Source organism: Gossypium arboreum, chromosome 8 (genome assembly GCF_025698485.1).
Source record: "Gossypium arboreum isolate Shixiya-1 chromosome 8, ASM2569848v2, whole genome shotgun sequence".
In the NCBI taxonomy this organism is placed as follows: Eukaryota; Viridiplantae; Streptophyta; class Magnoliopsida; order Malvales; family Malvaceae; genus Gossypium; species Gossypium arboreum.
In genome coordinates, this window is record NC_069077.1 from 142,137,144 (window position 1) to 142,164,955 (window position 27,812).

Below are 27,812 nucleotides of genomic sequence, written 5' to 3' on the forward strand. Positions count from 1 at the left end.
TATAATTTCATTATGTTCTAACAATGAGAATCAAATTTATGACGAAATCTTTAAAAAAGTTTGATATTAATACATGTTAAGATTCGGCCAAAACATATTTATGTAAACTGCATTTCATTATAGGTTGTTTTTTTTATACAATACTTGAAATTATTCATAGTTACTCCTCAATTCATAGTTTGAAGAATAATACGCTTCAGCATACTCAAAGCAAGACTTAATCAATGATACAAACACATAAATATATTTAATGCATGTATTCTGACAAAAAAATATGTAGATTTGGAATAAGTGGTTGGTACAAGAACAATGTAAATAGTTGCTCCATTTTTCTGGATTCTAATCAAGCTGTGTCGGGTTTATATCCCTTTAGGCGTAAGCTTTTGCTGTCAGATAAGGTTACCTGTCCAAATGCAACATGGAAATCTCAAATTATGACTTCTGCTTAAATTTGTGATTTAATTTATTTTCTATAATGTTATTATTTAGTTCAATGATGTAATAGACAACATAATAATTGACTTGAAATGTTAATTTGATCCATTATAGCTCAAACATATCATTTTATTTTCATATTTAATAGTTTTATTAATGACACTGGCCAAAAACAAAATCTTTTAGATGGCATATTTCTAAACTTTTTATTTAAAACATTAGGAATTTGACATGATATAAAGAAATAATGAAAATAATTTTAATAAAATGTAAAAAAGGACCAAATGGTATATAGTTTATATTGGATGGATAATTTGTGGTACATATATGAACTATGAGTCTATGACACTGCATAAACTTGTCTCTTAAAGCACTGAATTCGGACAAGCTGATTGCAGAAATTGTTCATAGCTTCTCTTTCAGACACAACAATAAACAATAATACTAAGACATTGTTATGTAAGAATTTCCTTTTCACTGTAAAAATATATTCCTTGAAGGAAAGTTTTCATGGGGAGAAAACGGTTCCTAGAAGAACCCTAACTCACATGTACACCGGCAACGAGAAGGGGGGGGGGGAAGAAAGAAAATCTCTGTTTTAAGGAGGTTAAGTAATGCTAGTAGTTACCTTATGTGTGCAAAATCCGATAAATTGGCACCATATAGTATTAAGTATATTTGCCGTTTTTATTTCTAATATTATATGTATATGTACATGATTCTCCGGCTCAGAAACCCTTAACACGATCTGCAACTCGTCCTTTCCCCGGTGACAATGTCATGCTCCTTCGTGAGCTCTGAGCAGAGTTGTTAGGGTCATATTTCTGGACGGTTAGGTAATTCAGAGCCATAACTACGTCAGATATAGCCGGACGCATGTTAGGCTGTTCCTGTACGCACATTGCAGCAACGGCCAAAGCTTGGTAGAGACCTTTCATCGGATACTGACCTTGTAGCAGAGGATCAACCATTTGAGAAAAATTCCTTCGGTCTTTAAACAAAGGTCGTGCCTGCAATCAAATAACGGAAAACCGAGAAGGTAACCAAATGAAGATATTGAATTGATAAAAGTGGGAATAAGTTTCTTCTTACCCAAGCAACAAGATATTGTTCATTACGATCTTTCGAATAGTCAACTGCTTTCCTACCCGTAATCAGTTCCAAAAGGACAACCCCTAAGCTGTAGATATCGGATTTAAACGTCAACTGTCCAGTCATTGCATAATCCGGTGCACAATAACCATAAGTGCCCATAACCCTTGTAGAAACATGAGTTTTATCCCCACTAGGACCAACTCTGGCTAAGCCAAAATCAGACAGCCTGGCATGATATCCCTCACCAAGCAAAATATTGGAGCACTTCAAGTCACGGTATATGACCGGTGGCTTCATTTTAACATGCAAATACTCTAATCCCCTCGCCGCACCAGCTGCTATTTCCATTCTCGTGTTCCAATCGAGTGGTTTTTGGTCAGGTGAGAGATCTGTATCCATGAAGTTTAATACGTCGCCATGTCATACAACAGAAAACTAATGAAATCAGCAGGGGAATTTTTCTTACCGTGCAAATGGTTTTCCAAAGACCCTAATGGCATGTACTCGTAAAGCAATAGTCTTTGTTCATCCTCGGCACAAAACCCTATTAATTTCACGAGATTTGGGTGCTCAGCTGTGCTTAACGTCAATACTTCGGCAGCGAATTCTCTACTGCCCTGAAGACTATCTTGATCAAGTTGCTTAATAGCAACAACCTATACAACAGGCAAGTAAAGAGGAAAAGTAAGTAACCACACCAACTTCAACAAAGAACACAATGCACGATGCAAAAATCTGTTAAGAGACAATGAAAACCTCGTTTGTGTCCTCCAAGAATCCCTTGTAAACTTTACCGAAACCACCTTCCCCCAATAAATAATCGGACCTAAAGTTGCCGGTTGCAGCTATGACTTGATCGAATGTAAACAACTGTGCCCGCATGATAGCTTTTCCAACTTTGGAATCCTCACCACCATGCAAACTCATATTCCTTACCTCCATCAATAACTCCTCATCCTTAGATGCTTCTTCCTTCCTTACACTCTCTTTTGATGCATTTTTTACTTCAAGCAGAAGGAACCCCAAAACCGAAACAAGAGAAACATAAGACAAGCTACAGAGATTGTCTTGTAATGACCCCAAATCATCAATAGTTAAAAAATATCCAACAAGGACAAAATAAAAACAATAGCAGGGATTTTGGATTATAAAAATGGAAGTGCCTTTTCCTATCATATCATGCAAACAAACAAAAAACACTAGTTCCATTATATTACCTAATTAAATTTCATATCACAAGATCAAGATTGGGATATAAAAAAAACACAAAAACATGATCAAACACAATGCATATCATCGCAGAAAAAGGGAAAAGGAAAACATAGAAAGAACAAAAACCAATACCGGAACTGGAACTGGAACAGGAACTGGGACCGGAAACGGCTTGTCTTTGATCATGGGGTTTGTTTTTATTGCTGTTGTTAGCATTCCTCCTGTTGTTCTTGTTTCTTGGGAAGTCTGAATCGTCGGTTGAATGACCAGTGCAACCAAAACAACCCATGTTTCAATAATAGTTTTTTTTTTTTTAAAGAATCTTAAAAAACTTTCCCTCCTAATTTTTTCTTTTTTGGATTTATTTTCTTTCTCTTTCCTCTCTTTTTTTCTGTTCTTTTTCCTTCACTTTCTCCACTGGACAGGAGGAGAAAAGTGTTTGAACCCCAAGAATTTACCGTCCAAGCAGAAACAAAAGAGAATGCTTTGGAAAGAGAAAGAATGAAAAGAAAACACACAGCAATAAAATTAAAAACAAACAAAAAAGAAAAAAGAAAACTTCGAATTTCAGGGTTTTATTTATTTATATATGTTCTATTTTTATAAAAATAAATTGTAATTTTAGGTAATATTCAGGCAAAAAACCGATTCAGAGTGACTAAACCCCTAATTATACGCCAAGTCAATACTTAAATCATGCGAATCGGACAATAAATAGATTGAATTAAAACTGTTATTACACGTTACAAATAAATTCCAAAAATCTTATTCAACTAAATAATTATTTAATGTGTCAAACAATTAAGAAAAAAATTATATTTATTATTACCCTAATATAAATGTGATGATGACGCAGTTGTGTATTTTTTTCAGTTTTATGTACTAAAACAACACCGATTTGCTTGCGTGGCGGTATTTGATTGTCCCACGATGATTTGGCAGCAAGCTGGTCGTCGCAAAAGATCTTTGTCCTTTTTTATAGCGGAATACAAGGATAAGTCGTCAAAAAAAACATTATTTAGGCGAAGCTTCATATAAATGAAAAGATAAAAAACCTTAAAAAGATAGTAGTATATGAAGCGTAGAACAATAATCATGAAGCTAGTAACTTACTTTTATTTCATCGTGACATTTTCACTCTTAAAAAAATAGTTTAAATTAATTGAATAAATTTTAGCCGTCTACTTGACCAACTTCAGTACTTAGCATTGGTGTTTAGTTGGTTAATTTTTTTATAATTTTTTTCTAAATATGAGAAATAAAACACAAATAAAAGTTTAATTGGATTTTGGTTAAAATTTTATATATATCATATATTACAAATACATTTTAAAAGTTAAAAATTATATAATATTATAAATCTGTTAAGTGAACCAATTTAGTTAGAAAAATCATAATCAATCAATTTAACCGACTTGAGTGCTTGACCGAATCGAATATATCAAAAACTATTAAGTCAGTCAGTTTAACCCCACGCATAAACTATCATATATTACTTTGTACCATTATTAAAAAAACTTATCTACCCACCAAACAAGCAAACAAGTACAACTACTATCCTTACACACATACGTGTTAAAAATTTCAATCAAATAAGAACAATACAAAATTAGTAGTTTTCATAATTACTCTATGATTGATATATAAAATAAAGGGTTCAACCAATTCAAACCATTACTTAATTATAAAAAGAAATAAGGATTAATTAAACACATGAGCCGCTAACTAAAAGGATAGACAAAGAAAAGAAATATAAATATTACACTTGGGCAAAAGGAAAAGGTTCAAAATCAAATGTTTCTTTACATAGTTTGAGATATTTATTCCATTAATAATTTTGATTAGACCTAAAGGTGATGACTGATATATATAATTATATGGTCTTAATCAATGCTTTCCAGAAGATTCTTTGAAATCATTATATAAAATAATATACCTTTTTTTTTAATATATTAAAGGAGTGAAGCAAACAATATAAAATTCAAACTATATGATTGGTTAAGTGCTAATGAAGAAATGAAGAGAAACAAGAATGGCAATGGTCTCAAAAGCAAAATTAGGGCCATGGCAATTATATGTGACCTTAGACCCCCGAGACATGACTGCCGCTTGGAGAATATAAAATTTAATGGAAAAAAAAGTTGTAATCAAGCTTTCTTTAATGTGACTCAAACTAAGAAATCGAATTTGAAATGGATGGAATTTAACTTAAATGGATGAATACCATTTGATTCGGCTGCTAATCTGTGATTTGATGCTCATTTCTAAGAATAAAGTCCACAGCTTCTTCCACAGTGTCAACAACCTGCAGCAGTAACAACAAAGTGTTTTAGGGTGGTGCTAATCGAAACCAAAGATTAAGGGTCATATCAAGTTGGTTTGGTAAAAAAAGAAAACAATATTCGGTGAGAGTTGAAGTGCCTACCATACTGGCTGGAAACTCGGGATGATTAGAATGATGATCTCCCTTAAAAACACCAGTCCTTGTCAAAATGGGAAACCAAGGAATTCCAGCCTGGGATGTGAACCACGGTTTTCTCCCACTGTTAATAGCTTTACATCCTAGACATAAAAATATGAACTGGGAAGAGAGACAAACCTGCCGTGCACCCTTGATGTCGACTGCAGGATTATCTCCTATCATATATAGTGTCTGGAAGTCATGACTTCCAGAGTTTGCATGGTTCACAATGTTAAGCTCACGATAAATGAACGAGGCTTGTTGCTTTAGCACAACTTCAGCATTCTTAAATGCAACTGGATTCGGCTTTCCAAAATATGTATACTTCAGAGCTTCAGCATGAATGCTGCATGTTTAATTTAGTGGAATTAACAAAGCTGTCTCTCGAGCATTAACTGCTAACAAAGACTAATGAGGAATTCCAGATTAATATAGTAATACTTAAACTAATAGACCACGTGAAGGAATCATTTTCAGAAAATTCAAAAGGAAAGGATGGTAATATCTAACAGTCAAATTAATGAATAATCGCCTGTCTATATACACTCAACCCTTACCTATTGAAGACCGATTCCAGTGCAATTCTGAATGCTCCCATGCCCAAACGTTCAGAAGGAAAAGCACCCTACCCTTAACAGCATCTTATCAGTGTATTACTACTTGTAAGAAAAGGCTCCATAGAAGGTAAAAAGCAACTGAGTTCTAAAGCATCAATCTTAACTAACCTGATATTTAAGGTCATCATGTGCAAAATAAAGAGGCGGTTGAGGCCCTTCTTCACTTGCAGGAAGACCTCCAGTTCTTAAAATATCACAAAGAACCTGATATTAAAAAGATCTGATGCTATAATTAAGTCATTCTAGATTAAATATCAATTAAGTACTGTCACGGAATAAGAATTGATATGGCTATATTATTTAAGGTGACCTGAATGTCCCTGCTCCAATCAACAGAATCACTAACGATAAATGCTGCCTGAACTCTCTTGGAATTAATGCTGCATTTTCTGGTTCTGTCTACAGCAAAATCTAAGGTGCCCCATTTCTTGTACGGTGCCAGTGCGTCAATGTTGTCAAAGTACAGTGCATACTCATCTATTGAAATCACGTTTCTGCATAACAAAATCGATAGACACAAATCAGTCGGAACTTCTATCCAAAATTTTATCAGCATCTTTAGCAAAGCAGTTAGCATCTCCAATGACATAGCAAGAAGTATACTTAGAAACGTACTTAAATCCATATTCGGACATCACCACAGCAGGTTCGCCTTTCCCAACAGCAACAATTAATTCATTCTCAAACCTAAATGGCAATAACAATAATAAATAATGAGACAATTAGATTACATAACTTAAAAACAAAATGCTTGACTCTCGTTTGGACATTTCCTTTCCTTTAAAGTGTTCCCTCCGAATTAATAATTGTCTCCATGAAAATAACACAGTTATCCTTCAAAATTTTTCAACAAATACATGTAGAGGTCATATTTGCTACAACATTTTGGAGGAAACAAAGAACCCTGATAAATTATAAATTGTACCTGTTCACTAGCTGTTTAAAAGGTGAATGGCCCTGCAATACCTGGAATGAATTAAAAGTAATTTGTCAGCCACTAACACCACCATCCACGAGGCTTTCTTTACCAACAATTAAAAATAAAGGAATAATATAAACATCAAAAGATATAACCTGTGAAGGAGAAATCTTTACACCCAGGAGTTCTGACAACTCCGCAGCTCTTTTTGATTCACGAATACCGCCCCCTGTAGAAAGTGAGAAGTTGGAGCCAACAATATCAATGGAATAAGCTGCTTCATTCATCATTTTCAAAATCGGAAACCATAATTAAAACCTATAGTGATTTTAAGTCTCTATTATACTCTAATAATTCAGGGTGACCGGGTGAAGCGTATCTGTATAACATAATTTTAGAGAAAATGAAGTATCCGGATAACATAATTTTCTATAAAAGCTAGCTATGTAGGATCCAATCCATTACTTATTAGTACACTATTCATTATCATTTACATGTGTAAGATCCACTTATTAATTATAGAAGTCATGCTTGTAAATAATAATGAAACATGAATTAGAGAGTAATTGACTAGAATGTAATATGTAATGACAGATAGCCAGACCCAGATTTAACAGCCAAAATCATACATATCTAAGTTTCAGTACAGCAAACAAAGAAGAAACCATAAAAAACAAATGAGCTTTAAGGACATGGAAACGAACACACAGAATTCACTCACCATTAGTCAAAAACACAAAAGGAACCTTCAGAACACCTGCCAGAAAAAAAATGAACTAATCAGAGTCAATCCAATGTTCTTGCATAAAAAAGAACGAATAACCAAAAAATAGATAATTAATTCTAAATGAGGTTTTCTTTGATTGTACTTTAACTCCTTGAACAGTCAATATTTGCAATTCCAGTTCCTCTTAGTCTCCCCCTTTTCATGAATTTATAGGGGAAAAAAAGTAAAAATTACCATTTTAGAGGCAATTGGGTATAAATGAGTACGCATTACATACCGGAACCGTCGTATAATCTCCTAAGTGCTCGGGAAGCGCCACCAATAGGAGTGTTCCCGCGCAAAACGACGCCGTCTATATCGAAGGCAATGCCAAAAGAAGGCCTGCTAATTAATTAAAAGAAGGAAATTAAATGGATCGAAAAAGCAACTGGTATCAGAAATTTAAAAAAATAAATTTGATAGAAACGCACGGCTTGGATGGTTGCGAAGATATTTGAGAGATTTTTGAGAAAAGCTGCGACAATTGCTTTCTCGATCGAGTCTGCGACGATTTTCTTAACAATTGAAGATGAATCATCGTGTTTCCCTCTTTTTAAAAGAAAAAAAATGTAGATTTTCAGTAAGCGTGGAGCTTCTTCAGCTATTGAACAGAGTGAAAGAAGAACAAGGAGACTTATTTTTACTCGCAAAGGCTGGGCCATTACGGCCTTTTTCATTTTGGGTCACTTTTGACCCATTAAGTTTATGATACCAAATAATTAACTGAAAATACCGCAATATTTATATATTTCCTTAATTCCTTTCTTTTTTGGCTAAATAAATCTTTCCATAATTCGAAAAAGAATAAATAAAATATTCGCATAGGAAAGGCCAGGTGTCCTTTTCCATTCATTTGATTAATCTGAAACTGACCACACCTTATTAGCCTTCACATCATGGCAAACATGATAAATAAACATAAAAAGCCAGGGACATTTTCGTAAGTTCGCATGGAAAAGGAGTGGCACCAGCACAACTAGGGACATCTCATCATTTCAAAGAAAGAAAATAATTGCTAAAATAATAATAATTTTCAATCAAAAAATAAATGAAAATGGGAAGTTTGACTAAACGACAGAGTATTATAATGAAGAGTAGACTTTCCATGAATGGATATCAAGCGTCCACGTAGCCGTGCGTAAAAAACCTCGTACACTTTGCCGACAAAATATTCATCACTAATTGTACTTTAATAAATTTATATATATTTCTAATATTTGCAATGACACGATAGTATTTGTGGCCCCATTTTCCTTTTGTTTTCTTGCTTAATACCCAATTTTATCACAAGGCTATTATAAAAAACTAATTAAAATACAATAAAATATACAAAAATAACAAAAGCCAACTATTTTGGTTCAAGTTTTGTATTCACACCTCTCTGAATATGAGTTATTTGTCTAAACTTGAAGGTTCATTCAAAATTTGAGAGAATTTAAGTAAAAATATTATACTTGAAAAATAAATTTAGGTAAAAAAATTAGACATATTTAAAATATGGATAGGGCTCAAGCTTCAACATTTAAGGCCTAAGCTCTGCTTGGCCTATTTTAAGTTATAATATTTTATATTATATAATTTAGAATATATTAAAAAATTAACTTATACTAAATATAATAATACTAATCGATGTAAGATGATTATATAAATATTTTCACTAAATAAAAATGTATAAAATTATTAAATATTAAAGTAAAATAAAGATTTTTAAAAATAATATAGGTGGACTTAAAATGGGCTTAAATTAGTCTTTTACAAATATAAGTGAATTTGAGTAAAATTTTAAGCCCATATTTCGGGTTAGGTGAGTTCAGACTTGAGCAAGTATAAAATATGTTAATACTATAATTACACCCAACCCGACTCATGAGCATTTCTATTCCCGTTAAAAAAATTGGATTTTTTTAAACAATATTTGTATTTAGAGAAATAATAATATATAGTTGTAGTTGTGAACTGTGCTGCCAATTTTTTAAATATCACTAAAAAGGTTGGTCGCCTGAAATTTTAATATTAAACTACCAAAGATTATTTGGTGACTTCCAAAACAAGTTCAACGTTTTCAATTTTTTGGGAGAGCGTTCTAGTAAAACACATCTTTTTATGTTTTAAATTTAAAGATTTGTGATTTTTTGGTACAAGGGAAAGAAATTTATACAAGGTTATTGTAATGTGTTTTTTTCTGATTTAGTGCTTAATTATGATGACGGGGACTTATTTTCATTAAATAATTTATGTTGACTTGTTTTTCTTAAATATATGGTGACGTGTGCAATATTTATCTAACTATTATTACATGTTTTAAAAATAAACAATGTTAATCTCAATTAATCCTAAAATTTTTTCTCTTTTTTCTTCATGCCGTTTGTTGATCTTTTGTTTTACGCTACGATGGTGCTAACTTTCGGGCTAGTTATCACCCGGCTTTTTCTCCCTTCCACCAACCATTTCTTTATTTATTCTTCTCATTTACTACACATGTCTTTTATCTTTTCAATTTACAGATCTATTTATGAGTATCTTTGTTGTATTCGCGATTTCCACTGGCCACCAGTAGTTTTTCTTGGAAAGTGGTTGACTCTTTGTCAGCTTGTTAATCTATTTCTGCTTCGAGAGTATTTCAAAATAATAAATGATTTCACAAGTTGATTTGAACCTGTGTTGTCTTAAGTTTTATATTTTATTGTTTAATAAGTTTTCAGTTTTATAAGTTTTTGTCAACTCTTGTAGCATGTTTTTTAGTATTGTTTATGCATGTAACCCTAGGTTTATAAGTGATTTTAGGGATGGTTTTGTTGTCATCCTCTTTAGTTTGGTGAATGCTCGACTCTTTTGTCAATTTTTGCTCCCCATTTTGGACCATTTGAGGTTGATTTTCTTATCATATTAAGTATTTGCAATTACTTCAGATATGTCGTACTTGAATTGTGACAAAATAAATTGTCAACGTGTCATGATGTTCTATTAATGTTAAGACTAAAGCCTTTATTGTGTTGATGGAACTTATTTTTACTATCTACAATAAATGTTTATTATTTTTTCCTAAATTATATAGTTCCATCTATTGAATAAATTAATAAATTTACTTTAAAAAAAATAACGTCAAATTTTGTGATGAAACTAAAGGAGGACAGAAAATATTACTATTTTTGGAAAAAGTAGAGGGTAAGAAAAGACCAATTATAGTAAAGGACTAAATCAACCAAAAACACATAGTAGATGGGCCTTTTATAGGTTTTCACCAAAGAAAAAAAATAAAGTGCAGGAAGTTAAACGTGAAAGTGGCGCGTGTTGGAACCCTGGAATCACGGACAAAAGTTAACCAAGAGAGGTTTCCTTAAAAGGGGACCACCTGATAGGGGCAGTCTAAGTCCCGTACAATTGGCTGCGTCTATCAAACGCGTCGTTTAAGAGAGTGCGCTTTATCACCTCTCTTGATTTTTCCCAGGATTGTGATTTTTTTTAATTTCTTCAAACGAACGTGGACCGTTGCTCAGATAAACAATCAATTGCATTCGGCAGATTAACCAAATTGGACTGTGGTGGCTAAACCATTATCATTAACACGTGGCATGTGTGAATTGGTTGGAAGATGGATAAGGGGAATAGATTTGGGATATTTTTGGCAACGGGCTATAGCCGGTGATGGTAGTTGTTTTGGGCAGGGATTTGAAGCTTTAAATTTCTAAAATTGGAAAATAAAATTACCAACAGGTTTTCAGGTTAAGATGATTACCTTATTGGGAAGGTATTAACAGTGTCAGTGAGTGACTGTCTAAGAAGAAACTGCGTCGTTTAGATTAACAAGATTGGATAACATTCCACCGGCTTAACGGCAATTAATGAAAATGGATTAATCAATAAGAAATGGAAAAATTCCTTTCTTTTTAAAAGCTAATTTTATAATTCATAAATTTTTAAGATATTAATCTCTTTTTATATAAAAACGAATATATTTTGCATTTAAAAAATATAATAATTTATTTGTCCTTCTAATTTTATAAAAATATCATCTTAATTTTCTATTTATTTTTTATTTTTAGTCCTTTAACTTGCATTATTTATAAAATCATCCAAAACAAATAAAAAATTAACGTTTGTTAGTTTTGTTGATATAGCAATCCACATATATGCCACGTTAACAATTAATTTTTTAAAAATTAAAAATATTTTATGCTTGTAATATTTTTTGAATTTTAAAATTTTTAAAAATTGATTAATTACTAATGTAGTATTCACGTATATGTCACGTTAATAAAATTACTAAACGTTTAACTTTTTCATCTATTTTGGAGATGATTTAATAAACAATGTAAATTTAAGATCTAAAAGAAATTAAAAATTAAATGGAAAAATAAAATAATTTTTATAAAATTAAAAAATCAAATAAATTATTTTATTTTTAAATAAATGAATTTATTTGAGTTTGCTAATGTGATATTTTATTTTGTTTAATATTTATTTAGTAGGTAAGATATTTAAAGAGTATGTATTATTCTAGAATGCCAAGGAAATAAATTAATTTCAAAGTTCAATTATTATGCACGACTCACGACCACATACGAAAAAAGTTAGTAAAATACGATATCTTAAAATCAATATAGTTTAAATTTCTAACACCCATAATTTATACTAATATAAATTCTTTAAATATGTTTTTTGAGATATTTTCCAATTACCGAAATTATTTTTCAAGACCTTTTTAACAAAAATCAATAAAAGAATAATACCATTTCATCAATTCTTAAAGAGATAAATATATTTATTATAAATTCTCTCGTGACATCTTCTCTCATTCAATTTAACTTTAATTAAATTATTTAAAATTAATTAATTATAGTTTTGCTTTTGCTTTTGCTTTTAATTTTCTTATATCTTTAAAATCATTTATAAAAAATAAAATGATTAAGAAATTGTATAAAAAATTGTTTATTGAGTTAAATTTAGATTGAGAAATTGTAAAAAAATAAAAATGATTAAAATTTGTTTATTGAGATAAAAATATCAAAATTTTAACTATTTATTTTTAAAATAATTTAATTTAAATTGGATTGATGTATCATATTGAACCTTGATTAAATTAAAAATTAAACTAAATCAGGCCCTAAAAAATATTTCTTTTAAAATTGTTTCTCTATTAAATTCTTAAAATTTTAAATTAATAAATATAGAATTATACATTGACCCTTTAAAAATATAAAATTTAATTTAATCTTTTTAAAAATTATAAAAACATTAATTATTAAAATAATAAAATTATATTTTATTATTATAAAATTACAATTTAATTTCAACCCTTAACGGGTAACATCCTTAACTCTACTGAAAGACCTATAATTAACCATTGTATTTTATACATTATGCTAAATGATGTATTATAAGATAATTAAATTCATATAAGTGAATATAAATCGAAAAAATGTATTAATATTTATGTTTTAGAAAAAGGTAATAATCATGCATATGTTTGGTACGAATATTATGTGGACAAGAAAGCCGGGATAATAAGGTCACGTGAATGAAACATTTAAGAGATGTCATGTCGGATGTGATGAATCCAGCAAGGAAATGCCGACATCAATTATCTAATATGAATACAACAAAGCCGCAACAAAAACTTCATATAATTTTTGAGGAAATTTTATATAAGCACGTTTTGTTTTATATAATATCAGTGCAAGGACGAAGAAAATAAGTGTTTAGCAAAAAAAATTACCATTAAAGTCAAAATTATGTTTTTAGATTGCCTGTTATAATTATTTGATTGAAATTTTCTCTTTGGCCACCGTATTAGACGATATGCAACTAATAAATTAAAGTGATAAATATTAATTTTATACATAAATTTTAGTTTAATGTGTAAATTAATTTATAAATTTTGACTTAGTGTAATTAGATATATGAAACTTGAATTGTGCTTCGTATGTATACATATTTAAGAAAAAAATACATATATTGATTTTACGTTACATTAGTACAATTATTTGTGTATACCATATATCAATATAAAATAGTGCTAATTCGATAATGTTGTTGTAATTTGTGAAAATTAAATCAAAATTTCATGTATAAAATTACACAAGATCAAAGTTTATATAATTAGCATATACCTATTAAATTCATGTTTAAAACTTCAACGAATCAATCATTTATGTTATATAACTAATAACATATTCATATTCTTTTGAGTTTTATCGATGTTTATTTTATTATGTTATGTAATACGATAATTAACCACTAGAAGTATTATGGATGCCTTTGTGATAAGAGTTAGTTTGCATTCTATCCATTCTATTGAAAAAATAAATAAGTTAGTCCATTCACATTAGATCAAAGAGCAAATCAATTATTCTGTTAAAAATTCCGTTAATTTCTATTATGAAAAACTTATCCATGTATATCAGCATGTCTAGTTATTCATCACTATAATAGTTTTTAATAATAGAAATTGGTAATTTTTTAATAGAAAAGACAAGTACAAAAATTAATTTTACTTATTTATTAAGTGAAAATAAAATAAAATATAATAAAACTCTTAATATAAAGATTTCCATAATACTTTTACCACCCAGTTTATTGTATTGATTATTGAATGAGTAAAGATAGTGTCATTATAAATAAATGATTAGCAAGTATATCTTTTTTTATTTATCAACATGACGAATGGGTTCTTTTTGAATAATTTTATTATAAGTTTGGATTATATTTATTTTTTATCACAATGTCTTGAACTAATAACCTCTCTCTAATCCATAAATAAGAGAATAAAAAGCTTCAGCACACTTTAACCCACATTCTCTTATATTAATAACGATATTTATATTAATCGAATTAAAACTTAATGGACTTTTAAGTAACTATTTAAAAAATATTACCCATAGGTTTAGATAAGATAATGTTGTCCCCATATGTTATGAAGAAAAGAATTTCCAACTTCCTAGATTTCCAAAGCTCAAAAGTGCTTTCCACGGTCAAAATTATCGACTGTCAGAGACTCAATTCATTACATGTGTTTGACACATGCCCCAAAGTTTATTAAATGTTTAAATGCCAAGGCAACATGAATGAAAAACTATGACAATTTTCATTTTACTAATTTGAAACTTGATTGGGTAACGTTCTTAAATTTAATGTTATAATAGTGTTTTTTTAATTTTTAGTTTTAAGAATAAATTTAATTTTATTTGTTTAATTTTAAGTACAAAAATATGACATGCTAATTTATATTTCCATAGTCCAAGGCAATCCGAAATGATAACTATTTATAAATTATATATGACAAGCTGAACAAATTAAGTATTATTTTATTATTTTTAAAATTTATAATTTAAATAATTTCTAGATATTTTAAATTTATTTTAAATTTAACAAGTTCAACTTTACAATTAAAATAATTTCAATTAGAGATGACAAAGAAAAAAATTTGATGAATTCTAATCGAATCGATTGAATAAGGTCAGTTTCTTTTCTTTTCTTTTTTTTAAAACTAGGTTTTGGGAAGAGGTAAGTTTAATTATTCAATTAATTTTGTTAAGTTGTGTCGGGTTTAGGTAAAACCCTTCGCAAGACAAAGGCAAGGGCCTTGACCCCAAAATGGTAAATTACTAATTCAATCCCCTCATAAATAATGAGATTATAAATTAATATACGGTAAATTTATATTTTACCTATATATTTTAATCATTAAAAATGATAAATTATATTTTGAGCTTTTAAAATTTATAATTAAATTTTGACCTAATATGATTATCATTATATCATTACATATAAAATTAGTTTAAAATATACTGTAATAAAATTTATATAAATATTAGCTCAAATATAATTATATAATTAATAGTATATTTAGAAAACAAAAAAATTATTTCATTTTATTTAATAAATATTTTAAAAATAAAACATGTGAAATATGTAGTCAAGGTTTGATTATAACTTTAATTTTAAGACAAATAAATTAATATTTAATTAGATTAATGTTGGAAATATATTAGGTCGGGGCGGGTAAAAAACCACTCCGCCCCGCCAGTTTGCCATAATATCTAGGTGGAATGACTGACAAAAACAAAGAACGGGTAACCGGCGAAACCGGTGTCCGAAGAGAGAGAAAATGTTTATATATTCCACTTTAAAAGTTTAGGTCCGTATTCTGTAATGTTCTCTGCTCTCATACGCCCGTCTCTTCTCGCTCTTTCTCTCTCTCTCTCTCTCTCCTTTGTTCATGGAATCAGCTAGCCGGCGATTATCTTTTTCCGTTTATTCGAATTGATCGCCGAGTAATTCATCAATGGTAGCATCATTTTTTAAATTCCTTTGCTTTACAACGACGCTGTTTTCATTCTCGGTCTCCCGGAAAGAGAGAATCTCCAAAGTTTTTTTATTTTTATTTTTGTAATTCTTAGCTTTGGTTCAGTGTTCTGACAGTATCCATCTCCCCCCGTTGGATTTGATAACTTTATAGGAAAAAAAATATGATTTTGTTTTTTGAGCCGAAAAGTTGGTGATTTTTTACTTCAATTTTAAAGGGGGTCAAAGCTAAGTTCGGCAACAAACTTAAGACGAAATGCTAGATCTTAACCTCAATGTCGGGTCGACTGAGTCGGCTCAGGACTCAAACTCGGCGGCTCCTTTTAGCACCGAGCGTAATGGAGATTGTGGAAACCAAATGGACGAATCCGGAACCTCGAATTCGTCGATCGTCAACGACGATGATGAGTCGTGCTCCACGCGCGCCAACGGAGATGCGTTCACTCTATGCTTCGACATACTTAAAGTCGGAAGTGGTGGAAATGACTTCCAAAACGACGACGCAGACGTGGTGGTTACTAGGGAGTTGTTTCCGGCGACGAGAGTCGGAATTTCTGAAGGGCAGAGCTCGGGGAATAACAACAAATGGATCGATCATTCGTTCGAGAGAAAAGAAGCTGATGAGTCGCTGGTAATACGTCAACAACCGTCACAGACGTCGAAGAAAAGCCGTAGAGGACCCCGTTCTAGAAGCTCCCAGTATCGAGGAGTTACTTTCTATAGAAGAACTGGAAGATGGGAATCCCATATATGGTAATTTTTCATCTAATTTAAGGGAAATTTCTGATTGGTTAATTTTCCTTTTTGAATTTTGGATTCGTTCGTTAATTCGTTGAAATCTAAGGTTCAATTATATTAATTGTTATCTGCTATGATTTCAGGGACTGCGGGAAACAAGTATATTTGGGTATGTATACATGTGATTGGTTAACTTTGTTCGTAATTTTCTTGACTACTTTTTTAATAAGGAGATGAGGTTTTTTTTTTTTTGCTTTCCATTTTTGGATTTTATTCATCTTTTTTTTCCAGGTGGATTTGATACTGCTCATGCCGCTGCTAGGTAAATCAGGGGGAAATGGTTTCTTAAATTTGATTAGAATTTAGAGTAGCCTTGGGGTTTTCTTTTTTGTTCTGAAATGGTATGTTAAATAAATTCAGGGCCTATGATCGAGCAGCTATTAAATTTCGAGGGGTTGATGCTGATATCAATTTCAGTGTCAGTGATTATGAGGAAGATATGAAACAGGTTGGAAATTTGAATAGCATTATATAGAATACGGATTGTAGTGATTGTTAGTTCAGGGCCTTACTCTGTTTTCCTTTGATGGCTGTAGATGAAGAATCTGTGTAAAGAAGAATTTGTACACATACTTCGTCGACAAAGTACTGGTTTTTCGAGGGGAAGCTCGAAATACCGAGGAGTCACGCTGCACAAATGTGGCCGATGGGAAGCACGGATGGGGCAATTCCTTGGCAAAAAGTAAGCATACTTGTTCATGGAAATTCCAACTTTGTATTCAACTTATTGTTTTGAGTTCTCTTGGTGTCGAACTGAGAATCAGTTTTTCTTGAATGTAAAAAACAAATCTATGATGCTTATTGGGGATGTCGTTTCGTCTTGTAGGTACATATATCTCGGGCTATTTGACAACGAAGTAGACGCTGCAAGGGCCTATGACAAGGCAGCTATCAAATGTAACGGACGGGAGGCAGTTACCAACTTCGAGCCGAGTACATACGAAGGGGAGATCATCTTTGATACCAGTACTAATGAAGGTATTATATGCTATTGGTAGTATTAATGTTGTAAATAATCTTCAAATCAAGGTTGCTTGTGTGATACTTCTCTTGTAATTTGTGTTTCAGGCAATAGTCACAATCTTGATCTAAACTTGGGAATATGTCCGCCTGTTGGCAATGATCCAAAGGAAAATGAGCAGCAGCATCACCATTTCCATTCTGGCCCTCACGACGTGCACGAGGGGAAGAGTTCGGGGGTAACTTATGAACCCGACTTTTCTAACATGTTTGATTACAATTAGAGGATTAGGATGGGATGGTGTTTTGCTGTTAATCTTTAGCTGGCTTTAAGAAATACGCATTTATGACTTGTTTATTGACCCTCTTTTAGCTCGATGGTGTATATGATTGGCTTGTGTAGGCGGAGAACCCTGCTGGTGCAATAGTCAGTCCGGCTTTCGAAAGGCTAACCGAGAATTCAGATCAACCTATTTTGTGGAGAAATGTATATCCTAGGTTCTTTCCTAGTGAGGTAAACAATAACAACTTGTACTACTTCCTGGTCAGTATGTTATAATATTGAGGGCCTATAAGTTAATATTAATCTCAAGATCTTGATGAGCTAGATGTTAAAATAAATGATTAGTGGGTAAAAGTACCATAGAGGCCACTGTAATAGGAGTTAGATTGCATTTTGTCTCTTCTACGAAAAAAAATGGGTAAATTAATCATTATACATTAGATCAAAGAACAAATTAGAGTTTTCTGTTAAAAGTTTCATTTATTTGTGCTATTAATAATTGGCATGCTTGATGGAATTACAGACAATAACACGTGTGTCACGTGTATGCCAGCGTTTTTAACAGTAAAAATGGATGGAATTTTTAATAAAATTAGTTTACTCTTTGATTTAACATATATAAACAAATTTACTCATTTTTTAAGCAGGGGCAAAATGCAATTTGACTGTCTATGGTACTTTTACCATGATTAGTGTTGTAAAGTGTTTGATGGATATAAGGTAACACAATTTGGATTTGTTTGGGCAGGAAAGAGATTGGGCATGGCAAATGCATGGTGCTAGGCCAATGCCACCACTGTTGCCCGCTGCAGCATCATCAGGATTCTCGTTCTTGGCTACCCCTCCCTCTGCTGCCATTCTTCCCTCCAATCTAACGACTCCCAGTTTCCACTTTGCCACCCCCACTGCCACCACTGCCACTCCTCAAATCTATATTCACATGGAGGAGCCACCACCATAGCCTCATTTTGCAACCTTCACCACGAAATGTTGTTAAGGTATTCAATACATGATGATTTGTTTACAACTAATAAGGTATGCACTGGTTTTTCTTGATTACTGTGTGGGTGATTTGCTTTAAACTGTGATTTTATATATATACGAAGTTTAGTAGAATATTGGAGAAGAAGCAGTGGGAAGATATTTTGTTTGGCAAAGGCAAAATGATTAGTGTGGCCAGGCATTGTCATCTATTTTGTGGGGGCATCCATTTTGATTGGTTAAATAAGTGCCACGTTAACATAAATTGATCAAAATTATAATAATATATTACATCAAACTGTACAACACCACATTATTTTAATTGTCTTTTGTCCTTTTTAAGGAAATTTGAGGATGGATGGTACACTTCTCATCTTACCATAATAATTTCCTTTGTTTTCTTTTACTTTGTATTGTCAAATCAATCACAATACGCCCATAGCTATCATCACTATGCCACTCATCTTACAGATTTTGTAAGATACATAAATATTATTTGTTGAATGCTAAAAGTAATTGTGGAATGATATTTTTATTATGATCTAACGGATTTCTTAGTGGAAAATAAAGATTTAATAATAATTGAATTTTGAAGAAAAGGGAACCTTAAATTCGAAGACAAGCATGACTAAAATCTTAAAAGTGAAGGGCATTTGGGTGGAATAATTTTATCCAATTATGTATTTATTTTTTAGGGTTTTCTCTTAAAATTAATAGACTAAATTTCAATTGAAATCTCAAAAATAATTTCATATTATACATGTAAAGTTCCAATTGAATCCAAAATTCCTATCGCATTTTTAAAAAAAATATTCAAAACTGTGAATAGAACATGATAAATAACAATTAGACTATTAAAATATTAATAATAAAATAAATCGATTGATAAATAAAGAAGAAAATAGAGTATTATTTTGTATTGTAGACAAACTAAGAATGTAAAGTGGATTTGTTGCGTGTGGTATTGAAATGTGACATTGTGTGATGATTATACTCTAAATTTTAATGATCAAGCAAGCATCATCAAAAGCGGGAGTAGATTTTTATTGTGAAGAATCACGTTTCTTCTACTTTTTGTTTTATGAATGATGAAATGGTACAAGGGGTCGATGAGATAAGTTTGATGGGATGTAATAATGTCTTTTTAAGGAGACCAAAAAGGTCTTTTCAACAACAACCAGGTTGCTTCTTCTTATGGTGGAGGGAATCAATAATAGAGAGAATGTTTTGCCATTCTTATGTTCGACTTGTACTTACCGTTTTAAATATACATACGTACAATTCCAAGAAAAAGAATGGCAGCTAAACCCACGCAATCTGGGATTTGCTTAAACATAATAATCAAGCATTATGCTTCCTCTCTAACATAAAAAAGCAAGCCCCAATACGCCGTAACTTTAGTTCCCTTTCCATATATATATACTGCCGCCAATATGACATTCTAATGCTAAACACTTTGCAAACTTCATTAACCTTTTTTCTTTCACTCATTTCCATACAATTTGGCCCACCTTTTTATGCTTCAATTTAAAACTCTCATCTCAAAGAATAAATGTCAAATCTACTTCATTTTCTATTAAATAAAAAAACCTCCATTAGCTTGATTTAAATCTAGAATAGAAATTAAGCTCAAAATTCGAGTCTTTGAAAAGCTAGTAGACTCAATTACACCTCTATCATAGATTAATCTCAATGTGCATTCTTAAAATGGAAGTAGGGAATCTGTGACGTGAAGGATCATTATCCATATACAAGCATGAAATATTTCAAAGAAACCTATTAATAAATTAAATAAATATCTTATCTATTGAGTTGTAACCGAATAAGCAATGTCAATTTTTACTTGAGAGGGTAGTAATTCCTATCAAAGCATTCAGCATCAGGGGAGGTTCAACCTGGCAGTTAAGTCTCTGCAATACAATCAATTCATATTATTATTACTATTATCCTTATATCAAAATTTTGCAGAAGCTCTCACTTCACCTGCAATATTCCAAAAGAACAACTATCAATTAACACCAAGATGGATATATAACCTTTGGAAGGGATGCAAGTGCATACCAGTTATGCCCGGGGGGGGGGGGGATTCCTCATTTACCTGCTAGCTTTTTGGCCCAAATCATGGACAAATGATCCTTCATAAGGCTGCCCAACGAGATCGGCTACAAATCAACATTACATCCCCAGCATGCTATCAAAAATCGCATAAAACCATTCTACTTCTTTGCAGTACCATAGGACTGCAATTTGAGTAACAACATGATTCCAACAACAATCACATTCCGAATGTCCTGTTATACAGATCACCTGAACTGGGCATCCTGTACTTTGAATCTTCATAACTGGAATAGAACTTGTTAAATCCCAGTCTCTCGTTTCTAAGGAGCTCCGCCACACCAAGATTGCTTCCACCTTGAACATCATTCCATCCATCCCAATGACCATTTGACATGTGTGAATTTCTTGACTGTTGGAGAGACAACTGTGCAAATGGGGACATGTTGTTCACTTGTGATTGATCCATAAGCCTTGAAGTAATTCCATATGAGTCATTAAGAGAAGAAAAGTTATCTCCAATATCATATCTTAGGTTTTGATGACGAGAAAGAGACCTCTGCATCAATAGTTGAAGCCTGGCCTCATCATCAAGGGGACTTAACTGTGGTTGAAAATTTGGTCTCATGTCTAAGCCTGCATTACTGAGGTCTCCTTGATGTCTACCCTTACCAACTGCCAAAATTGCTGGATCAATAAATTCTATGTCTCCAGGGCCACCAATGCCAACACTTGTCCGAGCCTGATATGAATTTCTTAACAGGGATGAAGAGTCCATCAAATGATTTTCTTTGACAAAAAAAGGCAGACGAAGTCAATATGTAGTCTAGGAACAGCCAATGTGAACCAATAAGTAAAAAAGGGATCTCACCAGATACAGTGTCAAAGACAGGGTCTACTCTCTCATGATAAGAAAAACCAGGAGGTGGTGCCTTGCTAGGAACAGAAAATCCAGGTGGGGCTGAAATTTGAGTTCTTGAAACTACTACATGACATCAAATAAAGCATAAGTAAGAACTAAATCTAAACCAGACTCAGAGAGAAATCTAAAAATGAAAATTATATGAGACATGAAACAGTGCCCCTTGTAGACAGAATGATTTCATATACAAAACAACTCGCTTCATATAATCAGAAGTCAGAAGGAAAAAAATAGGTTAGGCCATGATGGCGCAGTGCATACAAAATAAAAAATCTAATTGTAATAGCTATTTTATCCATGCTAATAACGTTAAAGACCAAATTATGAGAATGCCTACAATCTATAAGCAACATATACCACTCAACTCAACATTCAGACTGCAACAACAAAGCTCATTCAAGTTCATAGCATAGTTGGACATAGTAGGAGCAAGGAAATTCCCAGACACTCACCAGAAAGCTTATTAGAAGAGAAAACTGAAGGACTGCCGGTAAATTTGTCAGAATCCTTAAAGTTACGGGAAGAAAAACCATTTGAAATCCCAAACTTATTTGGATAGAGATCCCTGCTTTCTGCAAAATCTTGGCTAGAAGGATGGTTCCGTAGCATTTGCCCAAAAACACCAAATGAGGAGTCAGCATCAAATGAATTGTATTTGGAATCCTCCTGTCTTGCAAATAAGAATCTGGATTGATTGTTATTCAGTGCTTTCCACGAACTGGATAATTTGAGAGAATTGGACTCCTTGTCAGTGTCCCCAAGCAATTTAGCCAAGTTCTGTGGTGAAGTTAAGGATTCATCCCATGTATCAAAATCTAGTGACAATATGTTTGAAATTATGCTGTTCTCTCCTGTATCTTTGCCAGTATTGCACTCAGCATTACCGAGTAATTTCCCCATCTGCTTCCCTTGCTCTTCATTTAAAAGCGGAAGGAAACCTCCAGAGGTAATATCAGAACTGATACCACCGCATATGTACTTCTCAGGGTATTCATTTGACAAAGAAGAAATACGAGATCCATGAGGATGTAAATTGTCACGAGCTTTATTATCTACAAGGGGAGTATCAGCATTCATATTAACAGCACCAAAAGTCTCACTATGTTGCAAGGAATGGGCCCTGGAATGATTTGATAAATGGAGCGAAACTGTTGAATTTGGCAAATAACTTGAATGGCTAATTACTTCTGGATCCTTGATTCTTTGATTATCAAAAGATAATACATCTTCCTCTACTTCGGAGCTTGTATTTTCCACTACTTGAGTTTGAGTTCTCCAATCAGACTGCTCTTGTGAAATACACACCCCATTGTGAGATGTCATAGATCTACCAGCAACTGGTAAACTTAAATGTTCTGAATAGAGCTCAGTACAACATTGTTGTAACCCCTGACTACTAGGTGAGTTGCTTGATCCATAACCAGAAGCTGAACTGCTAGGTCTAACTAAATCAGAATGTCCATTCAATAGATTCTTGTCTAAGGTCAATGTTGACATATCAGAGCACAACCTCTGTATCTTCCCATCAGCAGTGGAAGTACTCCCTACTTCCCCAACAGGTGAAATTAATGATTGCTCATGATCAAAGACGGAGTTAGTAGCAGTTGATGGTACATTAGCAACCTGGTCATTATAACTGGATGCTGGTGGGCAAGATAACTGGCTGCTCAATGATTTAGAAGCAGAAACTATATCAGGTGATGGAGGTTTCTCTACTGCGAAACCAGCAGTCTGTTGTAAAGGTTTTAACAAATCAGGTTTACCCTTCATACTCATAGAATGAATCTCCTCAGATGACTTCTTTCTAGCATCAACATGTAATGTACAAGACTGATTTGTGTTTGTTCCTGCAGATGAAAATGGTATTGTGTTGCTATCCATATCAGATTTCAGCTTAGAAGGTCCATTGGAACAAGCTAAAATGGTCGATTGTGGCTGGTTTAAAGCCCGCATTCCCCTGGCAGAACAATTTGGAATTTTTAGCACCAGCACTAACATGACAAAGTGTAAGTAAACAAATTAAATGACATACCATGATGCTCCAGCAGGAAGAGCAATGGATCTACCAGAGCTTCCATTTGGGGAAGAACATCTAGAAATGCTCACCGTTGTATTCTGTACGTATACAAAATAACTCTCAAAGTCAAATTCAGGAGACAAAGCCATGCATAAATGGCACACAATCCATCTTCACCTCAACCCACAAACCATATTGTTTGAGAAATTCTTCTTGCAATGATCGAAGAAGAAAAGAAACTATTAAGAATCTAACCATTAGGAGGTGTACAGATAATAAGTGTTAAAAAGGTTTGCTTGCAAGCAGATAACTATTTCACTATTTCCTAAATTTACATCCAATAATTTAACTTGCATTACTTGCTGTTTTTTTTTTGGAAGTTGAAAAAACATGAACTTACATTTGGAGCACTTTTAGAAACAGATTTTGCTGCAGAAGCAGAACTATTGGGGCAGTAATCATCCACTGGCGGAGGTAATGTATTCCCAGCACGCCGTTGCATATTGTTTGTTGCACCAGTTATTTGTTGAACCCTATTCCTTTAAACAACTAAGTAAGTGCATTAATCATCCAAGAGACAACATGCATTTGTTTGAGTCAGAAAGCGTACAAAAGTTTATTTTCTTTATCTCACAAAGAAAGCTACATCATCAAACTCAACAAATATAAAACAAAAAAGAAATAGAGATGGCAGCTATAACTGAGTAGCTAACCCAAAATGAATATACCTTGTGTATGCTGATATAATCTCATCTTTTGTGAAACTATCCTCTTGAGGACCAATCTCGTGCAAATACAGACAATCAGGATTGTTGCAAGGCTGAAACACCCCCCCCAAAAAAAAAAAAAAAAAGAAAAAGGGAAAAGAATAGAAAATCGCAATTACATGTGATGTATATTCTAACCTAGTTGAAATAATAATCTTCAACCTATAAAACAAAATAACTGAAAACTGCTTCTAAACATACCATATTTCTCAGCCATGCATGACAATACTTTGTGGTACCAAAGCATGCCCTAAAATTAAATGTTCCAAGTATTAGAGATGATAATCAAGAACAAGTAAGCATCCAACCACTAACAAAATTTAAAAGTTGCATAAACTATTTTCATACTTTAATGGTCTACCCTCCAAGACAAACCCATGTACAGACTGGATACAGCGAATTGCTTCCTCTTCTTTTGAGTAAGTAATATATCTGTAAACCAGTGTAAAATATGTAAGTTGGAAAAGAAAATTCTAAATAACAGAACCACAAAGGAGACAAAGAACAAATCTTCAAAATAATAAGATAAATTTTCCTTACTGAAGAAACCAAACCACATGATAAAATATGCTTCTATTAAAGATCCAACACATGAAAGAAGAATGCCTTAATATTAGGCAGATTTAAAACCAAATCCATGAGATATCTACACTTACACACTACATGTATTGTTTGGAAATTGCTGAATGACACCAGCTGCAGTCCGAGACATGGACACTTTAAGAACTTTCCCATATTGGCCAAAATATTCTAGCTGTTGGAGAAGCTGCACACAGAGATGCATGTTTAGGTCATGATACAAGGAGAACAACTAGTTTGAGAACATGCGCAAGAGGAAAGAATGAGACAGCACATCTTCATCTGCCAGACCAAGTGGCAACCCGACTATGTAAACAAGATTCCTTTGGATAACTCGCACACTGCTCAGTTGCTTCCTTCCTTCAGATGATTTAGCCTTTGGCTTTTGCCACTTCATTTTTCTCTCTGAATTATTTCCAACAACCAACCTGCTTAAGGGGGAAAACTTTACACGTGAGACAATGGCAGTTAACTAGTGCAACATCTTTAATGAGAATAAAAAGTGGAGAGCTTGACAACCTCTCACAATTAGCAGCCATGCCAACAATCTTGTCTTTATCGTAAACACTACGACATGCTGGACACCTCCCCTCTGTGTTATCCTTCTCAGCCATATCCATTATGTGATGCCAACACCAAACACAGATCTGCCACAAAGAACAGATAGAAAAGAAACAAGACATGATAAGGGCCATTGCACACATTAAGTCTCCTCTTTTTTCCCTCTTTCTGTCATGCTTATTATCTCATTTCACATCATTTTCATAAAAGAGAATAAAAAGTGAATTTGCTTGAAACCTCATAACCACATTTGCAAGGCTTGAGTTGCTGATCAGTCAAATCCATCTCCTCAGCGCAAAGGGGGCAGGTCTTTTCTCCCTCGTCACTCATGATTGCCTGAAACCCCAAAGAAAATAAATAATCAGATAAAGAAAAAAAAAGTACTAATGATATACTCTACAAGCACAGCCAGTGATTTCTCGATTTATCATTACAAAAAGGAATTTTTTTTAAACAATTCGCAACCTAAATGGACGCTTCATTTAGATAAATAACAATTATACCACAACCAAATGGAACACTTCATTTTAGATAAATCACAAAATCGAACCCTAAAACCTGATTCCTTACATTAACTATAACCCCCCAAATTCCAGGGAAAAAATACAGTGGTCATCAAAATAAAGATGGAATTCTTAGCAAACCAACAAGCCAGAGTCACCCAATAAAGAAAGAAGCTAAAACAATCGAATTCCTAATCGATAATTTACATGCAATATAATAAATCGAGAAAGTAAAGCAACAAAAAAGAACAGAAAGACACCGAATGAGTTAAGACTTGGGAATTCAGATAGGATAAATGAATGGGGGTTCGTAAAACAGAAATTAAATAGAAAAAGTGGGAAATGCAGGAAATGAAAATTAGGGTTTGGGAAGGAGAGGACTTACAGTAAGGGTGGAGGATGGGGGGGGGGGGTCGATAAGAAGAGGAATCTATGCAGATGAGATTGTGCGATAAAAAGAGAAACAACAACCAACAGCAACACCAAAACCACAAAGCAAATGTAGAGAATCGAACACAAGAGAGGCTTCTTTTGGTCTTTTTCTCTTGTTTGGCTTTTTTGGCTGCTGCCTTTTTATTTTTATTATTTATTGCATGTGATAAAGATTTTTTTTCAATTTTAATTTAGTACATAGTTGATATATTATTATTAAATAATTTTACACTATACATTTTATTATTTATTATATATTATTGTTTGTATTATCAATTTGTGGTTTATAAGAATTTTAGTATATTTATATTTAATTTCTAAAGTATCATGTCTCTTTAAGTTACAAATTTAATTAAAAGTTTACTAATATACCCTTTTATATACAAAATCAACTATATTTTTATTAGGACATTATTGTATTTTTATATAATATATAAAAACTTAATATGATAATATTTGAATTTCTTACCCAACACATTTTAATAGATTTTTATATAAATTTTAATAGATTTATTTATTATATAATTTTTATTGCTATGTACAGGACACGTATTTCAATAAAAATAGTAAAATATATATGAGATTATTAAATTATAAGTAGGTTTATGTTTTGATTATTTAATTTTATAAAATTATAAAATAATTATTAAATTATTCAAAAAATTTATTTAAGTCACCAAACTATTTAAAATTTTAATCCAAACTTTTAAAATCGGTTTAAGCTTATGCCTGTCATTGTGGAGTTTATAGTTATGATCTGTCATTTCAAGCCTTTTTCTTATGCATATCTATATATAATTGTGATATCAAGTAAATTTGGATGAAAAAAGTAATGATTTAACAAACTATTAAATCTAAAAATTTTGAAATTACAAGGACTCGTGACAAATATGACTTTATTATTATTATTTTTGGTTAAAATATGTCATAGCAAATGATAAATTTGTAATTTAGTTTTTATATTTTTATTTTTAAAATTTAGTCTCTATTTTCTGAATTTTAAAATTTAAATCTAATTATTAATATAGTTAATTTTTGTTTGTGACATTTTAAAATAATAATAATAATTACTTGGAACTAATTTAATTAAAAAAAAGAGGTGTAATAAACTTTTATTTAACAAAATAACATTAGAAGTGTTAATT

General features: G+C 32.1%; 4 protein-coding genes across 26 annotated transcripts; 1 reads left to right on the top strand and 3 right to left on the bottom strand.

Annotated features, from left to right (window-relative positions):
- Positions 1–1,064: 1,064 nt before the first annotated feature.
- On the bottom strand, positions 1,065–3,321 carry LOC108483783 (probable serine/threonine-protein kinase PBL7). Its single transcript, XM_017787360.2, has 5 exons — positions 2,875–3,321; positions 2,287–2,534; positions 1,997–2,186; positions 1,528–1,919; positions 1,065–1,445 (listed from the first exon to the last, which is right to left on the bottom strand). The coding sequence occupies exons 1-5, from the start codon at positions 3,029–3,031 to the stop codon at positions 1,164–1,166; spliced, it is 1,269 nt and encodes a 422-aa protein (XP_017642849.2). The 5' UTR covers positions 3,032–3,321; the 3' UTR covers positions 1,065–1,163.
- On the bottom strand, positions 2,333–8,198 carry LOC108483781 (uncharacterized protein YKR070W-like). Of its 6 annotated transcripts, XR_008269417.1 has the most exons (14): positions 7,937–8,198; positions 7,744–7,847; positions 7,461–7,496; positions 6,895–7,013; positions 6,746–6,786; positions 6,436–6,507; positions 6,131–6,314; positions 5,929–6,024; positions 5,761–5,828; positions 5,342–5,549; positions 5,168–5,257; positions 4,967–5,047; positions 3,572–3,713; positions 2,956–2,988 (listed from the first exon to the last, which is right to left on the bottom strand). XR_008269417.1 is itself a non-coding variant. In XM_053017946.1 (13 exons), the coding sequence occupies exons 1-12, from the start codon at positions 8,041–8,043 to the stop codon at positions 4,982–4,984; spliced, it is 1,191 nt and encodes a 396-aa protein (XP_052873906.1). In that variant the 5' UTR covers positions 8,044–8,198; the 3' UTR covers positions 2,333–2,534; positions 4,967–4,981. The 6 variants fall into 6 exon arrangements, 5 of the variants coding, with proteins under 5 accessions (XP_052873906.1, XP_052873905.1, XP_052873907.1 ...); XM_053017946.1 differs by lacking the exons at positions 2,956–2,988; positions 3,572–3,713 and adding an exon at positions 2,333–2,534; XM_053017945.1 differs by lacking the exon at positions 2,956–2,988 and having other exon boundaries at positions 3,432–3,713.
- A 7,447-nt stretch (positions 8,199–15,645) lies between these two features.
- On the top strand, positions 15,646–19,218 carry LOC108480474 (ethylene-responsive transcription factor RAP2-7-like). 3 transcript variants are annotated; one of them, XM_017783489.2, is made up of 9 exons: positions 15,646–16,562; positions 16,691–16,716; positions 16,839–16,869; positions 16,968–17,055; positions 17,144–17,289; positions 17,434–17,585; positions 17,676–17,806; positions 17,971–18,081; positions 18,599–19,218. In XM_017783489.2, exons 1-9 carry the CDS (start codon positions 16,066–16,068, stop codon positions 18,809–18,811), a joined length of 1,395 nt encoding a protein of 464 aa, XP_017638978.1. In that variant the 5' UTR covers positions 15,646–16,065; the 3' UTR covers positions 18,812–19,218. The 3 variants fall into 3 exon arrangements, with proteins under 3 accessions (XP_017638978.1, XP_017638979.1, XP_052873988.1); XM_017783490.2 differs by lacking the exon at positions 18,599–19,218 and having other exon boundaries at positions 17,941–18,026; XM_053018028.1 differs by lacking the exons at positions 17,434–17,585; positions 17,676–17,806; positions 17,971–18,081; positions 18,599–19,218 and having other exon boundaries at positions 17,144–17,293.
- A 1,182-nt stretch (positions 19,219–20,400) lies between these two features.
- Positions 20,401–26,835, bottom strand: LOC108483087 (uncharacterized). Of its 16 annotated transcripts, none has more exons than XM_053018026.1 (14): positions 26,621–26,835; positions 25,970–26,068; positions 25,691–25,818; positions 25,446–25,599; positions 25,249–25,358; positions 24,941–25,024; positions 24,794–24,842; positions 24,554–24,645; positions 24,226–24,358; positions 23,841–23,923; positions 22,261–23,765; positions 21,758–21,868; positions 20,930–21,675; positions 20,401–20,741 (listed from the first exon to the last, which is right to left on the bottom strand). In XM_053018026.1, exons 2-13 carry the CDS (start codon positions 26,060–26,062, stop codon positions 21,107–21,109), a joined length of 3,111 nt encoding a protein of 1,036 aa, XP_052873986.1. In that variant the 5' UTR covers positions 26,063–26,068; positions 26,621–26,835; the 3' UTR covers positions 20,401–20,741; positions 20,930–21,106. The 16 variants fall into 16 exon arrangements, with proteins under 16 accessions (XP_052873986.1, XP_052873985.1, XP_052873987.1 ...); XM_053018025.1 differs by having other exon boundaries at positions 20,401–20,814; XM_053018027.1 differs by having other exon boundaries at positions 20,893–21,675.
- Positions 26,836–27,812: the final 977 nt, after the last annotated feature.

Excerpts from the sequence above, each read along its gene's own strand:
- LOC108480474 (XM_017783489.2), top strand. The coding sequence starts at position 16,066 with ATGCTAGATCTTAACCTCAATGTCGGGTCGACTGAGTCGGCTCAGGAC. Across the intron at positions 17,290-17,433 it reads GGGCAATTCCTTGGCAAAAA|GTACATATATCTCGGGCTAT; the intron begins GTAAGCATACTT and ends TTCGTCTTGTAG. Across the intron at positions 17,807-17,970 it reads ACGAGGGGAAGAGTTCGGGG|GCGGAGAACCCTGCTGGTGC; the intron begins GTAACTTATGAA and ends TGGCTTGTGTAG.
- LOC108483783 (XM_017787360.2), bottom strand. The coding sequence starts at position 3,031 with ATGGGTTGTTTTGGTTGCACTGGTCATTCAACCGACGATTCAGACTTC. Across the intron at positions 1,920-1,996 it reads TTTGGAAAACCATTTGCACG|ATCTCTCACCTGACCAAAAA; the intron begins GTAAGAAAAATT and ends TCATGGATACAG. Across the intron at positions 1,446-1,527 it reads AACAATATCTTGTTGCTTGG|GCACGACCTTTGTTTAAAGA; the intron begins GTAAGAAGAAAC and ends ATTTGATTGCAG.
- LOC108483781 (XM_053017946.1), bottom strand. The coding sequence starts at position 8,043 with ATGATTCATCTTCAATTGTTAAGAAAATCGTCGCAGACTCGATCGAGA. Across the intron at positions 5,258-5,341 it reads ACATCAAGGGTGCACGGCAG|GCTGGAATTCCTTGGTTTCC; the intron begins GTTTGTCTCTCT and ends TTCACATCCCAG. Across the intron at positions 5,048-5,167 it reads CCGAGTTTCCAGCCAGTATG|GTTGTTGACACTGTGGAAGA; the intron begins GTAGGCACTTCA and ends TTACTGCTGCAG.
- LOC108483087 (XM_017786294.2), bottom strand. The coding sequence starts at position 26,062 with ATGAGTGACGAGGGAGAAAAGACCTGCCCCCTTTGCGCTGAGGAGATG. Across the intron at positions 25,359-25,445 it reads TTGGTCTGGCAGATGAAGAT|CTTCTCCAACAGCTAGAATA; the intron begins GTGCTGTCTCAT and ends CTCTGTGTGCAG. Across the intron at positions 21,676-21,757 it reads TGTCTTTGACACTGTATCTG|AAAATCATTTGATGGACTCT; the intron begins GTGAGATCCCTT and ends TTTTTGTCAAAG.